The sequence below is a fragment of the Heliangelus exortis genome, chromosome Z (genome assembly GCF_036169615.1).
Source record: "Heliangelus exortis chromosome Z, bHelExo1.hap1, whole genome shotgun sequence".
NCBI lineage: Eukaryota > Metazoa > Chordata > Aves > Apodiformes > Trochilidae > Heliangelus > Heliangelus exortis.
The window spans coordinates 62,096,478-62,117,132 of NC_092454.1; the positions used below are offsets into that span (position 1 = coordinate 62,096,478).

The following is a 20,655-nucleotide window of genomic DNA, read 5'->3' on the forward strand; positions in this document are numbered from 1 at the left end:
CCAGCGTGCCTCACGCCATCGCTCTGCCCCCTCCCGTTACTCTGGGGCGCGGTGCCTGCCGGGACATGGAGTCTTTGTGCACCTCTCTGGCGTGCCCCGGGACTTCTCTTCCGGCACGCTGCTCGGCGGCTTCCGGTGGTGGCGGCTGCGGGTGTAGTTGCTGTGTCAGGACATCTCGGCGGCCTCCCGCCATGGCGGGCGGAGGCGGCGCTTATCGGCTTCGCTGCTCCCTGGTGGGGCATGGGCAGGACGTGCGAGGTCTAACCCGAGGCCTCTTTCCCCAGGGCGGCTTTGTGTCCGTTTCGCGGGACCGAACTGCGCGGCTCTGGGCTCCTGACGGGTGAGTTCCGGGCCGCGGCCCTCGTCGGGAGAGCCGCCGGTGCTGGGCGGCCGCTCCGGCGTGTGCCTGGAGAGGAAGGGTGCGGAGGCGCAGCCGCCAGGTTGGTCTCCCCGGCTGTGGTCTCCCCTGGGACTCCCGGCTGAGCCGGCGAGGGCCTGGGGAAGGGCGGGCTTGTGCGTGGCCGTGGGACTCTGTTTTGGTGAGCTTCTGAGCGGCTGAGGCATCACCGCCTGCACGCCTGCGTTTGGGGAAGGTTGTGCTTGTAAAACGACTCGTGGGTGGTGATAAAAAACAATTTGGTGATTGAAATAAAATAATAATAGCAATAGAACATAAGAGTAAGTGGTGCACACTGCGGTTGCTCACCACCCAATGCCGGAGGAGTGAAAAAACTGAAACTGCGTTCCAGGAAGAGTGCAACCTTCCCGTATCTATATACTGAGCAAGGTACTGCGTGATATGGAGAATTGCACTGTCCAGTTTGGAACCGTTCCTCTGGCTGTGAGCCATCTCAGCTTCTTGTGCATCTGTACTCTAGCAAAATATTGAAACTGAAAAAGTCCTTGATTTCTTAGCAACAACTGAAAACATCAGTGTATTATCAATGTTTTTCTCATACCAGATCCCTCAAAACAGGACAGACTTAAACAAAATAAAAAAAAAAATAGTGAAATCCTAACTGCTAAAAGGAAAATGAGCTCTATTCCAGATGAAACCAGACAGATACTGATAATGTCTGTAAATCATGGCATCTTTTTTCCAGCTGGTATTCATGTTTCCACCTCTTGGTGTTCAGTTACGAATATAACCCTGCTAACTTCCAATGCTGCACTTTTGACAGGTGGTATGCTCTGAGTATTTTTGAAAAAAATTTCTTGCTGTTACTGAGCAGACTTCTTTCAACATAAAATGGAATATGAATAAAACACTAGACAGAAAATTTGAATACAAAGAAAAGTGGAAAAATTGAGCCTTATTTTCTGCAACATTCTTCTTCCTCAGGGTTTTCTTGTACTGGTTTTGTCTTGTTGAATTCAGTGGATCTTTCAGCACATCATTATGCCTGGAAGAGTTACTGCTATCAATCTGAATAGAAGATGGTGGAGTTGTAGGGCACAGGACATACCTCCATACCTGTCTAGAGTTTCAAATTGTGAGCTGCATTCTGAAGCTACTAGGCATAAAAATTCTTTCTGGTGCCTTCCATGGAAACAGAGATAATTGGCAAATTCTCTTGAATCCTTGTATGTATGTTTAAGTTGATCTCCGTGGTTCTGCAGTTGAGTGGTAGGAAGAATGCCAAGACTTAACACTGGGCTGGAAAATAAATGACTGACAGATGCTCACTATTAACCCTTCTCCCTTCCCAGAAAGGGAAAGTAAGAATAAGGGAGAGAGACTTATACATTGGAAGTAGCTTAGCTTTAATGAAAACCATAACAATGACCCTTTTTCTTCCCTTTTGTTTCCTCCACTTGAGAAGTTTAGCAGAACCAAATAGTGATGTTGATTTCTATAGAAGTTATTATAAGCTGGTGGCTTTCTGCATACCAGTCTCCAGAAGGAACTTTAAATGTTATCAGGTCTTACCAGTCTTAGAAGCAGATGCTGACTGAAAAACATGCTTTTGATTTCAGCAAGTGCAGTTACTTCTATGAGATTTAACTGAAAAATAAAATCACTAAAGTAAAAATTTGTTCTGTCCTGGGAAGAACTTGTTAAATTTCATAGAAGTTCATTGCAGAAAGCAAAGTCTAATTCTAACCCATAATCTTTGAAGGCTTGTTGAGGCAGACATGAGTAAGTTATTCTGCATCATAGTGTTGGTAATTATCTCCCTATGCTTTGAGAACTCTGAGATTATGGTAGACAGAGTTCAGTGAGAAAGCAAACTGCTCAATGTTATTCATGTTATTTAAATTCTACAGAAGATAAGTTACTTTCATTTGTTTTCTGTACCTTTAGCAGAGAGGGTGATTTAGAATTTACAGTGTTAGCATTTCTGTATCTATTCCAAGCTTTACAGGCACTAGAGTGAAGTGATAAGGTATGTTATGGTTCTGATGGGAGGTGGGCAGGAACTCCAAACAGACAAAACAGCACCACAGCCCACATTGTGTGGTGATAAATAACTTTCTCCAGTTAGTGCTGTAACTATTGAAGAAGCATTATGATGAAGAAATAAGCGTGCTGCTTGAATAGGTTATAATCTATTTAACTATTAAAAATCTACAGTGCTCCCAATAAAGAGGCAGTGAATAGATTTGGCAGGCAATGAACTTCCTTCATTTACATGCTCTGTTATTTTAGGGTGTTTTAGGGCACATATTGGAGTCTTGAGACACCAGAAGATTTCCTACAGGCAAACTGCACCTACTTGTGATCATATTTTCAGTAGTGTTTATCAAGGAAAACCAAAACTAAATCCTTCCAGGCTTACCATTACTGAAAAGCTTTAAATACTGGTTTTGCTTTAAATACTGCTTGCCAGGTTAAAATGCTGGGATATGATTTTTCTCTTAAGTTTTTCATTCTTTCTGTGTTAGCCATAGTATTTATTTAGCACAATGCAAGCATAGTTATTAACTCAAAAGGTGGATTATAAAACACTTGTTGTAATTTAGTGGCTCTTAATAAGTACTGTTTCTATCATAACTCTAAACTGATTGTCATATATGTTCAGTCTTAACAGGGGTTTTACTGAAATGCACTGCATGAGTGGCCACTCAAATTTTGTATCTTGTGTGTGCATCATACCTCCAAGTGACCTCTATCCTCGTGGGCTGATTGCAACTGGTGGCAATGATCATAATATTTGCATTTTCACAGTTGACAGCAAAGCTCCTCTTTACATCCTTAAAGGCCATAAGAACACAGGTTTGTAGCAATTTTATTTGGGAGTTTGTTATATAAAAGTTAACATGATTTGTTAGAGAGCAAATGAAGTTACTAAATTTTTACTTCTTTGCTATTTAATGCAGAAAAATACTTAATTATGGCGGATTTTATGATCTCAGTTCATGCAGTCACAGTTCATTGCAGGGACTTCCAAATTTGCATTGATAGAGGTTTGAACTTTTATCAAATGGGTGAACATACAACAGTTTACAAAATTATTACCCTTTTGTCAAGAGTTGCATTTTTAAGAAGCAGTTAATTTAGTTCTCAGTGTAGTAAGCCTGATTTTTATGTCAAAGTTGATGTAAATAGAAAAAGTGAGCTTCCTAAATACACAAACTTTCACTGCCCATTTTGTTACCTAGATGGTGATTTATTATTAATTGCTGCTTTAAATACGTAGCGAAGACTAAAAGTTCATTGCAGAAGTCTCATCTCTTTAGTCAGGTCAGTGCAACATGTGACAAATTAAACCAACCTTGTGTACATTTTATTGATCTATATAAAATAAGATGCAGCCATTTTCATGGTAGCATACTAAGTTTTCCCATTTGTGAACTGATCTAGTTTTTAGTAGACTTTTGAACAATCTAATAATGTAATTATAAGCTATCAAAAATGAGCATTTCAGATCTTTGTTGTTTTGAGCCTTTTAAAAAATGTGTTAAAGATTGTTTGCAGCAACTGGCTTGAAAATACCCTGAACTGCTAAGCAGCAACTAAAAATTATTTTTGTATTATAAATATCTTGATTTTCTGTGAGGAGAAGAAAAAAGAAAATAAGATGACATGGAATATACCTTACGTACCTTATGAGAAACCTAGATTTGATGAGTAGTTAAAAGAGCATGTGACATGCTCCATCCAGAAGTGTAAAAAAGGATGAGGTGTTCTAGGCACATTACAAATTCCTTTACAAAAAATTATTTGTAGTGATTTTTATGCAGTAATATAAAACATTTAAACAGATTTTGCAATAAATGTAATCTTAGATTTTTTTTAAAGTGGGGAAAAAGTGGGACATTACAAGTGAAAAAGGTAGAATACTGTCCATTTTCCACTGTGGTGTCACAGTTCCACTTTTTTCTTCCCCAGTCTCCTCAACACTAAATATACTACTAACACCAACTAAATATCTTTAATTAAATATTTTACAATTGCTGGCATAATATTGGTGGCAGTGCAGGAAACATGTCCATGCTGATTTGAATGTTCATTTCAGTTTGCAGCCTCTCATCTGGAAAATTTGGCACACTGTTAAGTGGATCATGGGATACAACAGCCAAGGTCTGGTTGAATGACAGATGTATGATGACCTTACAGGTATGAAGTTCCTCTTCTTGAATATAAAATAGGCACTCTGAATTTGATTTTGATAAGTCTAACAGTGTTGTTTTTCTTGCAGGGTCACACAGCTGCAATATGGGCAGTGAAAATACTGCCTGAACAGGGATTAATGTTGACTGGTTCAGCTGACAAAACCATTAAACTGTGGAAGGCAGGCAGATGTGAAAGAACATTCACTGGTAAATGTTGCTGCAGTTGGTAATATCATCAAGGTCGTGTGTTCTTTTAAAAATGGAAGAAAACTAAAACCCCACAAAACCATAGATGAAGTGAACAGTTTTGAGGCAGGATTTTTCAAGTCTTTCAATTTTTATTCCTAGAAATCACATGACTTAAAAATATGACTTAAAGACATTTTTTTTTCATAGAATGATGAACAATTATTTTGTTGTCTTTTTTTTTTTTAATACTGTTCCCATAGTGCATAGGTTGCCAGGATATAGATGTGAGCTAAATGCAAATGGAATATAATAGAAATGAAAGAAAAAGCTGCATTAAAAGTTTTCCTTTCTTTTGTAAAGGACATGAAGATTGTGTGAGAGGTTTAGCTATTCTCAGTGAAGTGGAATTCCTTTCCTGTGCTAATGATGCCAGTGTTCGAAGATGGCAGATCTCTGGAGAGTGTCTGCAGGTGTATTATGGACATACAAATTACATATACAGCATCTCTGTCTTCCCTCGATGTAAAGGTGAGATTGTTTTTGTGACCATTACTTGTGAAATGAAAAAGTAGGCATTCTGTTATTCTGTGGAACCACACTAACTAAAGAACTCAGGTTGCATTTAGCTTACTTCCTTCCTCTAGCATAAATAATTAAAAAAATACTGTGGTTGACTCCAGATCCCATTCTGGCAGAGTTGTTCCAGCAGCAGATGATACAGAAGGTCCTGGGTTGTGCCAAATTGTATGACCTCAGTGAAACTTCTGCAAAGCCATAGGCAAAATAATCCTCTAGGTTTACATCCATGATTCAGCACTGTTGTGGAGTACTCAAATGGTAATGTGTGACTTAGCAGTTTGAGACAATGTAAATTTAGTTACTTCCACAGGGGGTTTTCAAAGTATGTTATAAATAGTTTAGGTTAAGAATTTCATGTGTGGGGCTTAATTGCATTTGTTTTCAGAGTTAGAAGCTTAGAAGTTCAGAACTAATTGTTACAAGAGAAATTCCAAGTCAGTGACTTTTGTGTGTTGCATAGGACACTTGCACATTTTTTCCACAGGTAAAGTACATGTGTGTTGGTCGATGTGTATGTCATAAATCTTTTATGCAGCAAAATTCCTCATTGGGGACTTCATAGATTTTGGAGAGTGTTTTATGCATGTTTCCTGAAAAAAAACAGTCCTACCTTACAAAAATCTGAATTTAAAGCAAGTGTGAAACTATGCAAGCTTAGTGCAAGATGAAACAGTGATGGTAACAAAATTGTTTAAAATTCTTTGTGTAATTCTTCAAAGGAGGAAGGAATGTTTTGTTTTCTTGAGCAGAATTTCATTTCCTTATCTGCCTGCCTAGCCTGCAGCTTATGCACTGTGGGTTTTTCGAGAAGAGAACTGTGCAGTGGCTTTCTTTTAGCTCTCTTGCAGTTGAGAGAAGTATTAAATTACAGAAAGGTTCTTTTTCTATGTTTTGATTCCCAGTTGTAGAATGGCATCTAGTATCACAGTCCACCAAAATATACTTTTAAAGTAGTTTTTATTTTTTAATTTTTTTTTTCTTTTCAGATTTTGTAACTACTGGAGAGGATAGATCTCTTAGAATCTGGAAACAAGGGGAATGTGCTCAAACAATCAGACTCCCAGCTCAGTCTGTGTGGTGCTGCTGTGTGTTAGACAATGGTGACATCGTAGTTGGTGCAAGGTATCTGGGTTTTACTCTTAATGTATTTTTAGATCTACTCTGCAAACCCTTGATGAAATTGCAGGCAGTATCTTGGATATCACTCTATATATCTATAAGTACAGTTATCAAAGTGTGTGTGGGGCTTAAATTTAAATGTGTTATACTTCATCCAGAAGTCATTCTTTTGTTATCTGAATCACAGCCATAGAACGAGTTCTTCAGGAATGTGATAAATCATGACTAGACTGAAAATGGTTTGACAGGTATTGTATAAAGAATCCTTTTGGTAGTCATATCTTACGTCAATTTTTAAATTATACTACAGATAGGCTAACCTGCTTAAGTCCTTCTCTGGATGTTTTTAGCATGAGAGTGTATTCCTTTCATAAAAATAATGGAGGAATAGTTAAAAATAATTGTGATCTCTTGTGACACAGAACTCAAAATCAGAATGTATGTAATAACTTTGACAGTTGAAATTGTATTTCTGCTTGAATGTTTTGTTTCCATTCAGTGATGGAATTATAAGAGTATTTACAGAGTCTTTGGAACGTACAGCGAGTGCTGAAGAGATTCAAGCTTTTGAAAATGAGCTTTCCCAAGCATCCATTGACCCTAAAACTGGTGATTTGGGAGATATTAATGCTGATGACCTTCCTGGAAGAGAACATCTTAAGGATCCTGGTAAGTAATTGTACTTCTGTCATGTTAGAGATTACTCCAAATCTTGGTTCTTAGGTACTGATATTTTCCATGGTTTCCGAAATTAAGGACTGGATCACTTTCAATGCAGCTGTGGAAGAAAACATCTCAATTTTGCTCTACTATCCTCTACAGGAGGCAAGACTGTAGTTTAAATAGATCTATTTTTTTGCAGACTGAAATGGTAAAAAATTTATTTTATGAAATAATGTAGGAAAAGGTAGAATTCAGGATCCTGCAGCATGTTCAGGATGTTTTGTGTCTGTTACATCAGTTGTACCAATATAATACAAAATAATTACATAATTTGCAAAAGGACTATTGAATGTGTTATTTTTTTCCTAAGAGTAGATCCAAATTTTCTGCTTTAGCTTTTGACTTGAAAAAGAGATTGTCTTGTTTATCTTGTAGTCTTGAGTCAGTTTACACTTTCCAGGTACTTTGGAGATTATTGAGAATACAGTGGAAGCGTTGGTAGTTAAGATTACTCTTAAACAGATAAATACTTTTTCCTGTGGCAAATTAACCAGTGACCTTTTTTCTGATAAGCAAGTGCCATAAGCCTTATAATTGTGTCAAGGCTCCCATCTAGTTAGACCACAGGAGAATATCACCCTTTTTTATTGTCATCCCTCTGGCAAAATGGTGAACTTCTGAAATACTTGACTTAAGGCATCATTACTGTAATTTTAAAATACTGTTGTCAAGATTTCTGCTATTCTCTTGCTCTGCCATGTAACTGGTTACTTTCTCTGCCGAGACTTCAAGTGTTGGTTAGCTACCTTTTCATCTTTAAATTTGAGTGCTGTTTGAAGACTTTTCTCCTAAAGTAAATTGTATACTTGAATTTGTTCAAACTCTAAAACACTCCTCCTTGCAGGGACAAGAGATGGACAGACACGACTTATTAAAGATAATGGGAAAGTAGAGGCATATCAGTGGAGTGTTAGTGAAGGAAGATGGATAAAGATTGGTGATGTTGTTGGTTCTTCTGGAGCCACACAGCAAACATCTGGAAAGGTCTTATTCGAAGGAAAGGTATATGCAATGCTCCAATTGCTTTTATTCCTTTCTAAGGAAAATTATTCATTTTGTGTTAAAAGTGTATTTCAGTCTTTTCTTCGATAAAATATAATTTAGAAAGTAGGTTTTTGTTGGTACTTTTTGTCTTTGATCTACTAATAGGAATAAATTTAAGTACTACTGGCTTTATTACTTTTGATGTACATTTTGTTAAGCCAGCAAGCCAATGGAGACAAATTATCTGGGGGAAAAGGAAACTTTTAATAGAGAAATTGTCAAGCTCGCTAGTATTTATTGCTAATACTTTGAAAAGTTAGTTTTAACGTCCTTTCCAAAGGAAGCACTTGCTATTTGCAGCACGAGGCTTACTGAAAATGTTAGGTACTGGGTTTTTTGTACTCCTTTCTGCAGTAACTTTTGAACCTAAGGACAGATAATCTGAAAAATGTTTCCTTTACTGAAATATGCACAGAAAAGTATCTACTAGTATCAGCACTGAAGGAGCGCCTTAGAGATATTAATTTTATGTCTCATGTGGTTTAAATCAACCTTAGAAGCTTGTTGTTTTCTGGTATTAGAAATGTGCTGTTTGTCTGAATTTTTTGAGACATCTGACTGCCCTCTAGCTTAGTAGGCAGCCAGAGCTGTCTGTGAGAGTTATGTGATACTTCTGTTATTTTATAATATATCTGCACACATGTTATTATGATACATTGTTCTAGTCAGCTCTTCCTGAGACAGAGAATTCTGGAAAACCTGGCATCTGGTTTCAGCATTTTTTATTTACAGCCTGTGTAGAAGAGTATTACTGGTACAATCTGCAAATAGTAGTTTTAAAATTTTTAGTGTTAGCCCTGGGCCATAATTAGTCTGCATTTGATACATCTATATGTAAAAAGTGCTGACAGACTTCTAATTTATTTTTATTTTCATTCTGCTTAAAGGAGTATGACTATGTTTTTACTATTGATGTAAATGAAAGTGGGCCCTCCTACAAACTGCCATATAACATCACTGATGATCCTTGGCTGACTGCATACAACTTCCTGCAAAAGAATGATCTAAATCCTATGTTTCTGGATCAGGTGGCCAACTTTATTATAGACAACACGAAGGGGCAAACACTGTTGAGTACAAGTGATCAATTTTCAGATCCATTTACAGGTAAAAATCTTAAATTTAAATGATGACATCAGTCACTCATCCCATTTTTTGTGTCAACAGCAAACTTGATGAGAGTGCATGCTGAGCCATCTTCCAAGTTATTAATGAAAATGTTGAATGGGACTAGATGCTGTACTGACCCTTGGAGTGAATGGCCTCCACCTAGGTGTTTTGCTACTGATCACCACCCTCTGGGCTTGGTCAGTTTTCAAGATACCTCCCAGCCTGCTCAGGCAGACTTCATTGTCATGGCTCCTGCACTTCTTGTCTTCAAGTGATTGAGGGAAAGGCACAGATAGATCTGACAAGAAAAATATGAAGACTTTATGAACTTGTGAAGTATTTATCAGAACAAATCTTCGAGAGAATTGTAATCAAGCCAGTTTTATTTTTTAGTTTAGTCTTTTTTCCAGTGGAAGACTCCACTTTTCATGTTAGTAAGAGGTGGCCAGGTGCTATTCATGCAATTAATAAAATACAAAAATCTAGCTATGAATGAATTACATAAATAACCCCTTTCCAGGGAGAAAATGGAACTAGAACAAGTTAATAACTTAAAAACTGAACCACGTATAATATTTACATTCTGCTCTACCGTATTTACAAAAAAAGCTACTCTTATTTCAACTGCTTTCTCCAAGAGGAAGTTAGGAATGAAATGTCATTAAAATAATTGAGGTAAATCTTTTTATTTCAGTGAACTAGAAATTCAAGTGCAAGGCATGAATCCATCTTCAGACATAACTTAGGCACAAGGTTGTGATTTGGCTGTGTCCAAATGTAATGTGTATGCACCAGAAAATAAATTGCTACCTCTCATATTTTTTCAGCATCAGGGGATGTCTGTATAAATTGAATAGCATTTTTTTTACATTGTAATGATAAGGTGTATTTGTTTGGCGCTTTATTTGAGCTGCTTCTTTCTGAAAAGTACTGACATCCTAATAACATCCAGCTGTGCACAGTAGTCATTACTTTTATTACTGTTTCACCAGGTGCTGGACGTTATGTTCCAGGGTCTTCATCTGTATCAAGTACCATACCTGCAGCAGACCCATTTACAGGTACTGTAAAACCTGTAGTCTGTCTTGGTAGTATTGAAGAAGAGTATTTTATTGTGTTCAGTGGCATTCAGTGTTGGGCTCCAGATCACTGGTTGTTTCAGTTCTCCATTTGGGGCAGCAGTGTTGGACTGACTGCTAAGGTGGGCTCCTCCACTGTGGAACCATGTCCGGATCTGTTTAGGAGAGGAGAGCCCTCTGCTGTCTGGTCTGTCTCCTGTCACTCTGTCCTGTGCAGAGTGCAGAGGAGTAGCATCTCAAACCCCATTTCTAAGGTCTTAGACCTTGTGTTTTATCAAAGTCTGATATGCATGTGAATGGCTATGATCATAAGAGTAATTTTCTTTTTGTCTTTACTATTCATTTTTTCTTGTTACGTGGCTTTTATTTGTACCTCTCACTCTAAATTTTAGAATGTAACCCTCCTTGGTATAGCTAGTTTAAAGTCTTCCTCACTAGTTTAGCCAGCCTGTTCACAAATATATTCCACAGCCTTCAGCCTTCACCATCTCTGTTTTCTCCATTCTTGTTATACTGCAGTATAACATTGTTTTGTGTGGCTCAGGCTATGATCTCTGCAGAAAGAAAGACCCTGCAGCTCCATCACCTGAGGCCTCAGTGCCACAGAGTGAGTCCATCTTCCACAGGAGTGGCCACTGCTGGTGCCAGTTACAGAGGGCTGGGCAGCTGTCCTCTGCCCCTGGAGCTTGTGATGGTATCTGCTGTGCTGAAGGCCTTTGCACCAGCAGTTGCCAGAGACCGTGCTAGAATGTCTCCCAGCTGTGGGTTACTCTGCTTCTGAATGCTATTACCACTGCCATCATCATCACAAACACCACCCTCACGTATGCATAGATTTAAACCTTAAATTTCAGGAGGTGCTGGAGACTTCTTGGAGGTTTCTTGTTAATCCCTTAAGTGCAAATAGCACCTGAAGCCAAAAAGGCCTAATAAAACTGTTTAGAGGCAGAGTTTTAAGCCTTTAAACAGCAAAGGTATTTATTTGTGGATCCGGGGAACTCCCAGCTCTCGCTGGACAAAGAGTTCCGAGGGCCAAGGGAAAGGGTTAAGGTATTTATACAGTAAAAGGGGAGGTTACAACATTGTTACATTCTCAATTCTTGCTGACTTCATTAAATTGTTACAAGGCAATTATCAGACTCTATCCATAACTTTCTTCTTATTTGTTGGTGGTGACATCCTTTATGTTCCATAACTTTCTTCTTATCTGTTGGTGGTGACATCTTTTATGTCCTTCTTGTGAAGATGTTCACATTCTTTGGTGCCCAACTGGCGCCTAAATGGTCTTGGCAGTGTCTTGTTTTAAGAACAAGACCTACGCTTTTAATTATCTTCGAGACAGAAGCTAATCTCCTTCTGGCCTTGTGTTTGGTTACATTGTTCTAGTGGAAAATAACATGTCTCAGCTGCTTTATTCACTTCCTTCTCAGTTTAATCCTAAATTTTACTGGTTATGAATACAAATTCATTAACATATATTACAAGTTTTAATTCTACATAAAGTAAATTCACACAAACAGCTTGGCCTGCTCTCCTCTCCCTACAGGAGTTAATCCTGTCAGGATCTTTCTCTTTTTCACACCTTTAGTAGTGATGGTTGAAAGCTAGTAACTGAATTCAGATATATGGTACTTCTTTACCAGCTGTAGTGTTTAAAAAGCATAATGTCCCTGTTCAGGTGCTGGTCGCTATGTTCCTGGTTCAGCATCAAATGCAGTAACTCCAGTGGGTGGGGTTGATCCATATACAGGTAAGAGATGATGCCTACTAATGAAAAGCATGCCTGATCTTCTGCCTTGGTTTTCATTTTAATGTGGACTCTATACTGTTGCAAATTTGCACTTATTTAAAAATAATGAGTGGGTTGATGTTGCTTGCACTCTGGAAATTTTTCAGAAATAGGGATAACAGAGCCTTCCTTTTACACATGGGAATGCACAGAAGCTTTAAAATACATGCTAGTAATCTTTTTGTGTTTGGGGAGCATTTTTAATTTCCTGTTAGTCATGTTGTTGACCAAAGAAATTGCTATGTGTATTTAATGGAAATTACACAATATTGGTCATTCACCTGTGATTCTAAGAAGTCATTGTATGTCATATTTAAAAACATTTCATGCTGCTGTTGCATGTGACGTAACTTGGACATATCTGCAAATCATTTAGTATATAAGAACTTTGCCTATTTGTCATTAAAGTAATGAAAAGATAAGAATTCAGGGTCAGGATAGATCTTTGTTCTGAAATGACCCTTTTAATTTTCATGTCTTAACTGCAATACCCATTCCTTTGAATGACTGTTAGTCATTCAGTTAGTGTAATTCAGAAATTACTATTAATAATTTACACTTGTACAATAAATTTTTACATTGGTGGAGAAAAGATTGTGAAGGTATTGCTTTAAGCTTAAACCCTTGAATGTAAAAACAATGGAAGGAATGACAGGTATTTGCATAAGCACTCTATTTTTTTAAAAGATAACTTTTCTTAGTAATGTCCAGAAGGAAAGACTTACTGGTAGGGTGTTGTTCTATGTCAGACAGCTTGGTACACTGTTGAATTTCTGTCTTTTCTTTATGTAGGAATGGGTGCCTACCAGTCAGCTGCAGATAAGGTTGAAAATATTTATTTTCCGAAAAAGGATGCTGTCACCTTCGACCAGGCCAATCCTATGCAGATACTAGGTCAGTATTTTGATGTCAAAGATGGTTTTGTTTTTTCATCTGTTTGAAGTAACTTCATTCTGATCTTTTCAAAAAGACAAGTGATTTCCCATGGCCTTCTTACTGTTCTTGGCCTTGACCTTTTCAAAATTATATTAATCACTTTATAGGTGCATGTATTCGATGGCTTAGGAGTCTGAGTAAATTGCACAAGACCTCTGCCTAATACAAGATACCAAATTATTTTTCCTTTGGCTCATTTCGGGTTTTTTATCAAGCTTGTACTTTTGGATACTATGCTACTTTGGGCCACTTGATGAATTAAGAACTGTCCTGATGGCTGCACCCAAAGAGTGGGTCTGTGTCCAAGTGGAGGCCAGTACCAAGTGGAGTCCCTCAAGGGTCAGTGTTGGGACCAGTCCTGTTTAACATCTCTGTTGGTGACATGGATGGTGGCATTGAGTGCACCCTCAGCAAGTTCTCTGATGACACCAAGCTGTGTGGTGTGGCTGACCCACTGGAGAACAGGGATGCCACCCAGAGGGACCTTGACAGGCTGGAGAGGTGGGCCCATGCCAACCTCATGAAGTTCAACAAGACCAAGTGCAAGGTCCTGCATCTGGGTCAAGGCAATCCCAAGCACTGATATAGGCTGGGCAGGGACTGGCTTGAGAGCACCAGGAGGAGAAAGACTTGGGAGTGCTGATGGATGAGAAGGTCAACATGAGCCATCAGTGCACACTTGCAGCCCAGAAAGCCAACTGGATCCTTGGCTGCATCAAGACAAACGTGGCCAGCAGGTCAAGGGAGGTGATTCTCCCGCTCTGCTTTGCTCTCCTGAGACCCCCACCTGGAGTCCTGTGTCCAGTTCTGGAGCCCCTGTTACAAGAAAGACATGGATGTGCTGGAGTGTGTCCAGAGAAGGGCCATGAGGATGATCAGAGGGCTGGAGCACCTCTCCTGTGGGGACAGAGTGGGAGAGCTGGGGTTGTTCATTCTGGAGAGGAGAAGGCTCCGAGGAGACCTTACTGTAGCCTTCAGTATCTGAAGGGGCTACAAGAAAGCTGGGGAGGTACTTGTTAGGATGTCAGGTAGTGACAGGACATGGGGGAATGGATACAAACTAGAGGAGGGGAGATTTAGGTTGGAAGTTAGGAAGAAGTTCTTCACCATGAGGGTGGTGAGACACTGGCACAGGTTGCCCAAAGAGGTGGTGGAAGCCCCATCCCTGGAAGTTTTAAAGTCCAGGCTGGACAGGGCTCTGAGCAACCTGATCTAGTGGGAGGTGTCCCTGCCCATGGCAGGGGTGTTGGAACAAGGTGATCTTAAAGGTCCCTTCCAACCCTGAAAATTCTATGATTCTATACTTTTTTATCTAGCTGCTGGGTATGCAGGTCATGTGTAGTCCCATTCTGATTTTGCTCACGAAAGTTTAGTTCACCTGATAGCCCCAGAGCTTGATTTATTAAGTTCTAATGTAAGGTGTTCTGAAAGTTAACATGTTGCAGTGGTCACTTCTCTATTTAATTAGAGTACTCTGCAAAAAAGAAAAAAATAATATACAATATTTAGTATTTATCATACTCCTGGTACACAATATTATTGGCTTGTGTTTTCCTCTCTTTACCCTGTTTCGTTCCTATTCTACTATCTTTTTCTGTATTTTCTGTAAATGTTCCACAGAATATGTAGCCTATTTGTTACCTGCATATTTCAGAGTGCCTTAGTACTTTTATAGGTTTTGTAAAACTAGTTTGTATTTACAGTGTTTGTAAACATCTTGGAGGTGTCCAAATTTAAAATCTCTCACTTTCTTTCCTCCCTGTTATGTGAAGAGCTTGAAAATATTGTAGGTGTCTAGATAGTCTGATAAGGAAGTTTTTATTAAAATAAGCAGTTCTGCTTCAACTTCTTTAAGAGGACAAGCTCCTGGCTTTAAAATTATGGAATCATACCCGACCTCAAACACTTTCAGGGATAGGACCTACAGTGTTTTGTCACTATAGGTCCTGCTAAAAAGTCTGTCTCTAGCTTCTTTATAAGCCCCATTTATTTGTTGAAAGGCTGCCTAATGTGTCCCCAGAGTATTTTCTCTGGGCTGAATAACCCCCAGTCACCTAGCCTTTCATGACCAGAGAAGTATTCCGTGCCTCTGATCATTTTCTTGATCTTGCTCTGGACCTGTTCCAATAGGTCTGTGTCTTTCTGGTACTGGTGACCCCACAGCTGGATGCAGTACTCCAGGTGGGATCTAATCTACCAGTCTAATCCTTCTTGGCAGGATTGCTGTCACATTCTTCACCCAGTTTGTTCTGATACTGGGGATTGCCCCCATCCAGGTGCAGGACATTGCACATGGCTGTATTAAACCTCAGGACATTCACACGAGACCCTTGTACAGGACTCTCTGGAAGCTTCACTCTGCAGTATTGCTCTTCTACAGATTTTTTAGGTTTCATTTTCTGTTGAAAAAATACCAGGAAGAGTCTTCAGCTGGCCTTGTTCTCTTTCCCTGGATTTTCTTGCGCTCTGGTGTTTGCTTGTTCCAGGACAAGATAAGGGATTAACACACTAGAAATTTTTTTTTCTGACGGTTGTCATGAGTAATAGATTTAGCCTCCACTTAGTTTTGCACAGATTTTACAGTAGAATTTTGTTCAGAACTTACGAAGATGGAGAGAGACAAGACACACTGACTTCCGTTACTTTAATTAGAAAAGCAAAGACTTAGTCACTAGAACACTGTATTAGTTATTTTTTGCCCAGTGTTCTTGAAGAACAACTGTGTTTGCCACAGTCTTAGCATGTAGTTTGGTTTTGAAGCCTCAAATATGATAACTAGTTTAGTTGAGTTTCACGCACTTTTGTAACAGTGTCTGGCTAAATAAAGTTGCCAATACCATTGTGGGAATGGGATAGATAAAAAGTAAAAGTAAGAAACCACTGACCACACTAAGAACATAGAGTTTCTTTATTGTTTCCACTACTTCAGTTATAAAAACTAATGGTCTTGTGATTCTTTTCTGCATTTTTGCCTGCTTGTGGGCTAAGGTGTAGATTCTGAATCCTTATATTGCAGTGTTAGTGGGCTACTTTATAGTAGCAGTATGTGGTGGTTAAAAACTTAAAACTAGAAAGATGATCAAACTGGTAAAAATAATATTTAAAAATCTAACACCCCCCCCAACCAATTAAAATAGTTTTAACTTGTTTGTTAAGTGATTTTGTAGTATTTCGTTCAAGATGACCTTTTGTGAAGTTGTGCAGTCAGAAAGCTCTGCCTCTTCTATTGGTTTTACAGGCAAATTAAAAGAACTTAATGGCAATGCAACTGAAGAACATAAGCTTACAGAAGATGACTTAATAATCCTAGAAAAGTTACTGTCTGCAACATGCAACAGAAGCACCTCTACAGAAGCACCTACAGCCCAGCAACTTCAGACTTTATGGAGAGCAGTTAACTGGCCAGAAGGTAGATATTTGCAGTTATTTTTTGCAGTGTCAGCTGATGAATAATTTCCCATGAACCAAAAGTCTTACCGTGTTGGTTTTTACACAGAGTTTGTCCCAAAGAGCTTACAAACTGAAGTAGAAACCAGAAGATGGTAAGGAGATGCTAATAGTACTGATAGTAGCAGGGGCAGTGGCATGAATTGCAAAACTGGTAATAGATTGTAAAGTTTTTGTTATTTGCAGTAAACATAAAGGAGAAACTTAATAAAAACATCAGTTACGTTTCAGTAGCAGGAGCATCCTCAAGAAAGAAGTGTAAGGCTTGTTTGAAAACAGAGTGAAGAAGTGTGAGGCAAAGCACTGTGTTTATTTTAAGTTAAGGAGCATGGGTTTTGTGATTATTGAAGTGTTTGTCAATATTTGTCTTTATAAATTTCAAACAACTTGTGCTTTATGCAAATCATTTCCTTCATTAAACTCAGAGTCTGTTTGAAAAACTAGGGGTTTAAGAATGTCAGTATCTGAAAGAAACGCACCAGCACATTCGTCTGTAATGCAATATTAACACTAAAATATTTTTTGTTTTGTTTCTTAGATATTGTCTTTCCAGCCCTAGACATTCTTAGATTGTCTGTCAAGCATCCCACTGTGAATGAGAACTTCTGCGGTGAAAAGGATCTTGTAGAATTTATCGTCCTTCTCCTTAAATTTCTGAACCCTACAGGAAAGCAAGCAAACCAACTGCTGGCCCTTAGAGCTCTTTGCAATTGTTTTGTCAGCCAGGCAGGCCAGAAGCTCATGATGGAACAGAGAGATGAAATACTGACACAAGCAATAGAATTGAAATCAGGCAATAAGAACATCCACATTGCGCTTGCCACACTGACGTTGAACTATGCTGTATGTTTACATAAAGTCAACAACATTGAAGGCAAAGCTCAATGTTTATCAGTAATCAGCACAGTTATGGAAGTTGTTCAAGATCTTGAAGCCGTTTTTAGACTGCTGGTGGCCCTTGGGACACTAATCAGTGATGATAAAAATGCTGTGCAGTTAGCTAAGTCTCTTGGAGTTGACTCTCAAGTAAAAAAGTATGCCTCTGTATCAGAACCAGCTAAAGTAAAGGAATGCTGTAGGTTTGTTCTTAATCTGTTATAACTTTTTATTAGCACTTGGAAGACACAGTGTATGCAGAAAAAAAATGCTTTATTCCTATTTTATGACAGACTATAACTGAGAGAATATTGGGGATTAATTAAACTTGATTTGTTGCAAGATACATAGCCAATAAAACTTTTTACACTGTTTGTCAATTGATTGCTTTTCTGAAGTGTATAGTACACAGGATCTTTGCAGGAAGTCCTGATGTAGCTCAGATCAAAATATATCATGATGAACTCAATCCATCTTGGTACTTCAGGGTCACCTAGATGGAAAGCTAGAAATGGCTGTGATCAATGACTGTCAACTCTAGTGACACATCAACTCACATTTCTAAGTTTCAGCACCATGAATCTGTGTCTTGACCTTGCTTTTTGTCAGCAGAGCAGGGGCCCTGAGGACTTAAGTTCAGTGGTGCTTTTCACAAGCTTATGTTAACATTGGTTAATACTAACCCTGCTAAAATGTGCTGGTAGGTTTGGTAAGGAAATAGCATTTACCTAATTCTTCCATCAGCTTTTTCCCACTTCTTTTTCAAACCTAGCTGTTCTATGGCTCTTACTGTTTTTAGCCTAGAACTAGGTGACTTTTTGAGAGTAGAGTAGAATCTTTTGTGCTTCACTGGTGATTCTCCTGTAGCTTGTAAAAATTACTTGAATTTCTACAAAAACTGATACATGACTTTTGACTTCCATTTACAGGAATACTCCATCACTAATATATGCTACAAAAGAATTTTTTTTTTTTCTAATCATGGAAGAGTGGGGGAGAAATTTAAATGTGGAGATGAAGATTGAGCATCAGAAACAGGCTTCCAGGAGAGGTGGTTGATGCCATGTGTCAGTGTTCCCTTAACCACCTGCTTGAACTTCAGGTCAGCTCTGTGGAGGTCAGGCAGTTGGACTTGGATGATTTTAGTAGTTCCTTTCCAACTGAAATAATTTATTCTAATTGTACAACTGTAAAGTCAAGTCTTAATTTGTGAAGTCTACTTATGAAGTACCTTTAACATGATAACTGATGAATGTGAAAAGGGAAAATGATACTTTATTGCTATTCCAGCAGATCCAAGATGTTGCCCTGCATGGGCAGGGACACTTACCACTAGACCAGATTGCTCAAGGCCCCATCCAACCTGGCCCTGAACACTTCCAGAGAGTAGGCAGCCAGCAGACAACTTCTGCAGGCAACCTGGTCTGGCATCTCGCCACACAAAAAGAATTTTTTTTCCCTAATGTCTAACCTAATATCCCCTCTTCAAGTTTGAAACCATTTGCCCTTGTCCTCTCACTGCACAGCATGGGAAAAGTTACACTTTGGCATAGAAGTAAGTTGAATTCAAGATGGGCAAGGGTTCAAGGTATGTTTTTCATTAGACTAAGAAAATAGAAAACATGGAAATAAGGGAGCAGCATTTCTGGCTCATGGGCTTTTTATCACATGACACCTGTCTTTCTCATCTGTGCCAGGTGGGAAGGATTTTGTCTCCAAAAGCTCTATTTTGCTGCATCTAACTGAATTGTCTGAAATACATCACTTCCAGCAAACCCTGTTTCTCAGATCCTTAGCTGTACACTTGTACTGTTACACTTCTAAGGAGTTTCCAGATACATATCTTCCAGCTTCATCACAGCCTTAGTTACAGGTTTTATCATCTGATCCACTGTAGGATCCACCATCTGATCCATCTATAAGGCAAGCCATGAGATTATTCAGGATTTACAGTGCTTAACAATAGGTAACTCCTTCCTGGCAAAACATCTAAGAAACTACCTTTAGGAAACATATCTGTGAAATAATGTGCTGGTCTGTTGAATTTTGGTTGCCTACTATACAGTTGTTCTTGAAACGTAAGCTTTTCAATGTGCTTTTTAACTGTGTTTGTACATGTGCTACTTTAAGAAATCTATACACCCCTAACACATTCTGGTTTTGTTATTGTGGGATTGCTCTGTTACAGATTACCTCTCTACATGAAAATTGTCATGAATTTCCCAGACCAAAAATGTTTGTATTAATAAACATATTCTGGCAACTCCAACAAATTGTATATTAAAGAAAATTACAAAATTCTCTTAAATTTGCAGGGAAATTATGGGGTGCAGAAAAAAATCCGTCAAGTTATGCAATCTATTCAAAAAAGCAAATTATTCAAAAAGCAATCTAGGAATATTTGGATAGAAGGACACCTGATGCTGCAGGGTACAGTGATGCCTCAGTTTCCATGCTGTATCACTGTTTGAGGTTAGAGAGGGACTGGGGAATATTGGATTCTATCCCCTCAGGATCTGTCACAGAATCACAGAATTATTGAGGCTGAAAAAGTCCTCCAAGATCATGAAGTCCAGCCTACGACCCAACACCACCACACCATCTGGACCATGGCACTAAGTGCCACATGATGGTGACTCCCTGGACAGCCCATTCCAATGCCTGATCACCCTCTCCATGAGGAAGTGCTTCCTGATTTCCAACCTAAACCCTCTTATCCTGTCACTAATTACCCAGGAGAAGAGCCTGACCCTCACCTGACTAAACACCCTTCAGGCAGTTGTAGAGAGTGATAAGGTCCCTCTTGAGTCTCCTCCAGGCTAAACAACCCCAGCTCCTTGTAAGACTCTTCCTCTGGGCCCTTCACAGCCTCGTTGATCTCCTCTGGACTTTCTCCAGCACCTCAATCTCCTTCCTGAACTGAGGGGCCCAGAACTAGACACAGGACTCAAGGTGTGGCTTCCCCAGGGCTGAGTACAGGGGGAGAATTACACCCCTAGTCCTGATGGCCACACTGTTCCTGATCCAGGCCAGGATGCCATTGGCCTTCTTGGCCACCTGGGCACACTGCTGGCTCATGTTCAACCAGTACTCCCAGGTCCCTCTCTGCTGGGCTGCTCTCCAGCCACTCTTCCCTCAGGTGGTAGTGATGCATGGGGTTATTGTGGCCAAAGTGTAGGACCCTGCACTTGGTCCTGTTGAACTTCA

At 39.2% G+C, this 20,655-nt stretch overlaps 1 protein-coding gene across 1 annotated transcript; it reads left to right on the forward strand.

The window, feature by feature from the left end:
* The first annotated feature begins 109 nt into the window (after window positions 1-109).
* On the forward strand, window positions 110-17,828 carry PLAA (phospholipase A2 activating protein). The gene is made up of 14 exons (XM_071730430.1): window positions 110-340; window positions 3,024-3,217; window positions 4,461-4,561; window positions 4,644-4,764; window positions 5,107-5,274; window positions 6,312-6,447; window positions 6,944-7,113; window positions 8,012-8,169; window positions 9,099-9,318; window positions 10,314-10,382; window positions 12,079-12,150; window positions 12,982-13,083; window positions 16,364-16,534; window positions 17,111-17,828. The coding sequence occupies exons 1-14, from the start codon at window positions 192-194 to the stop codon at window positions 17,671-17,673; spliced, it is 2,394 nt and encodes a 797-aa protein (XP_071586531.1). The 5' UTR covers window positions 110-191; the 3' UTR covers window positions 17,674-17,828.
* Window positions 17,829-20,655: the final 2,827 nt, after the last annotated feature.

Bases quoted from the DNA above. Each gene is read 5' to 3' on its own strand.
- PLAA (XM_071730430.1), top strand. From the start codon at position 192: ATGGCGGGCGGAGGCGGCGCTTATCGGCTTCGCTGCTCCCTGGTGGGG. The intron at 12,151-12,981 runs GTAAGAGATGAT...TTCTTTATGTAG, and splicing joins TGGGGTTGATCCATATACAG to GAATGGGTGCCTACCAGTCA. The intron at 13,084-16,363 runs GTCAGTATTTTG...TTGGTTTTACAG, and splicing joins CAATCCTATGCAGATACTAG to GCAAATTAAAAGAACTTAAT.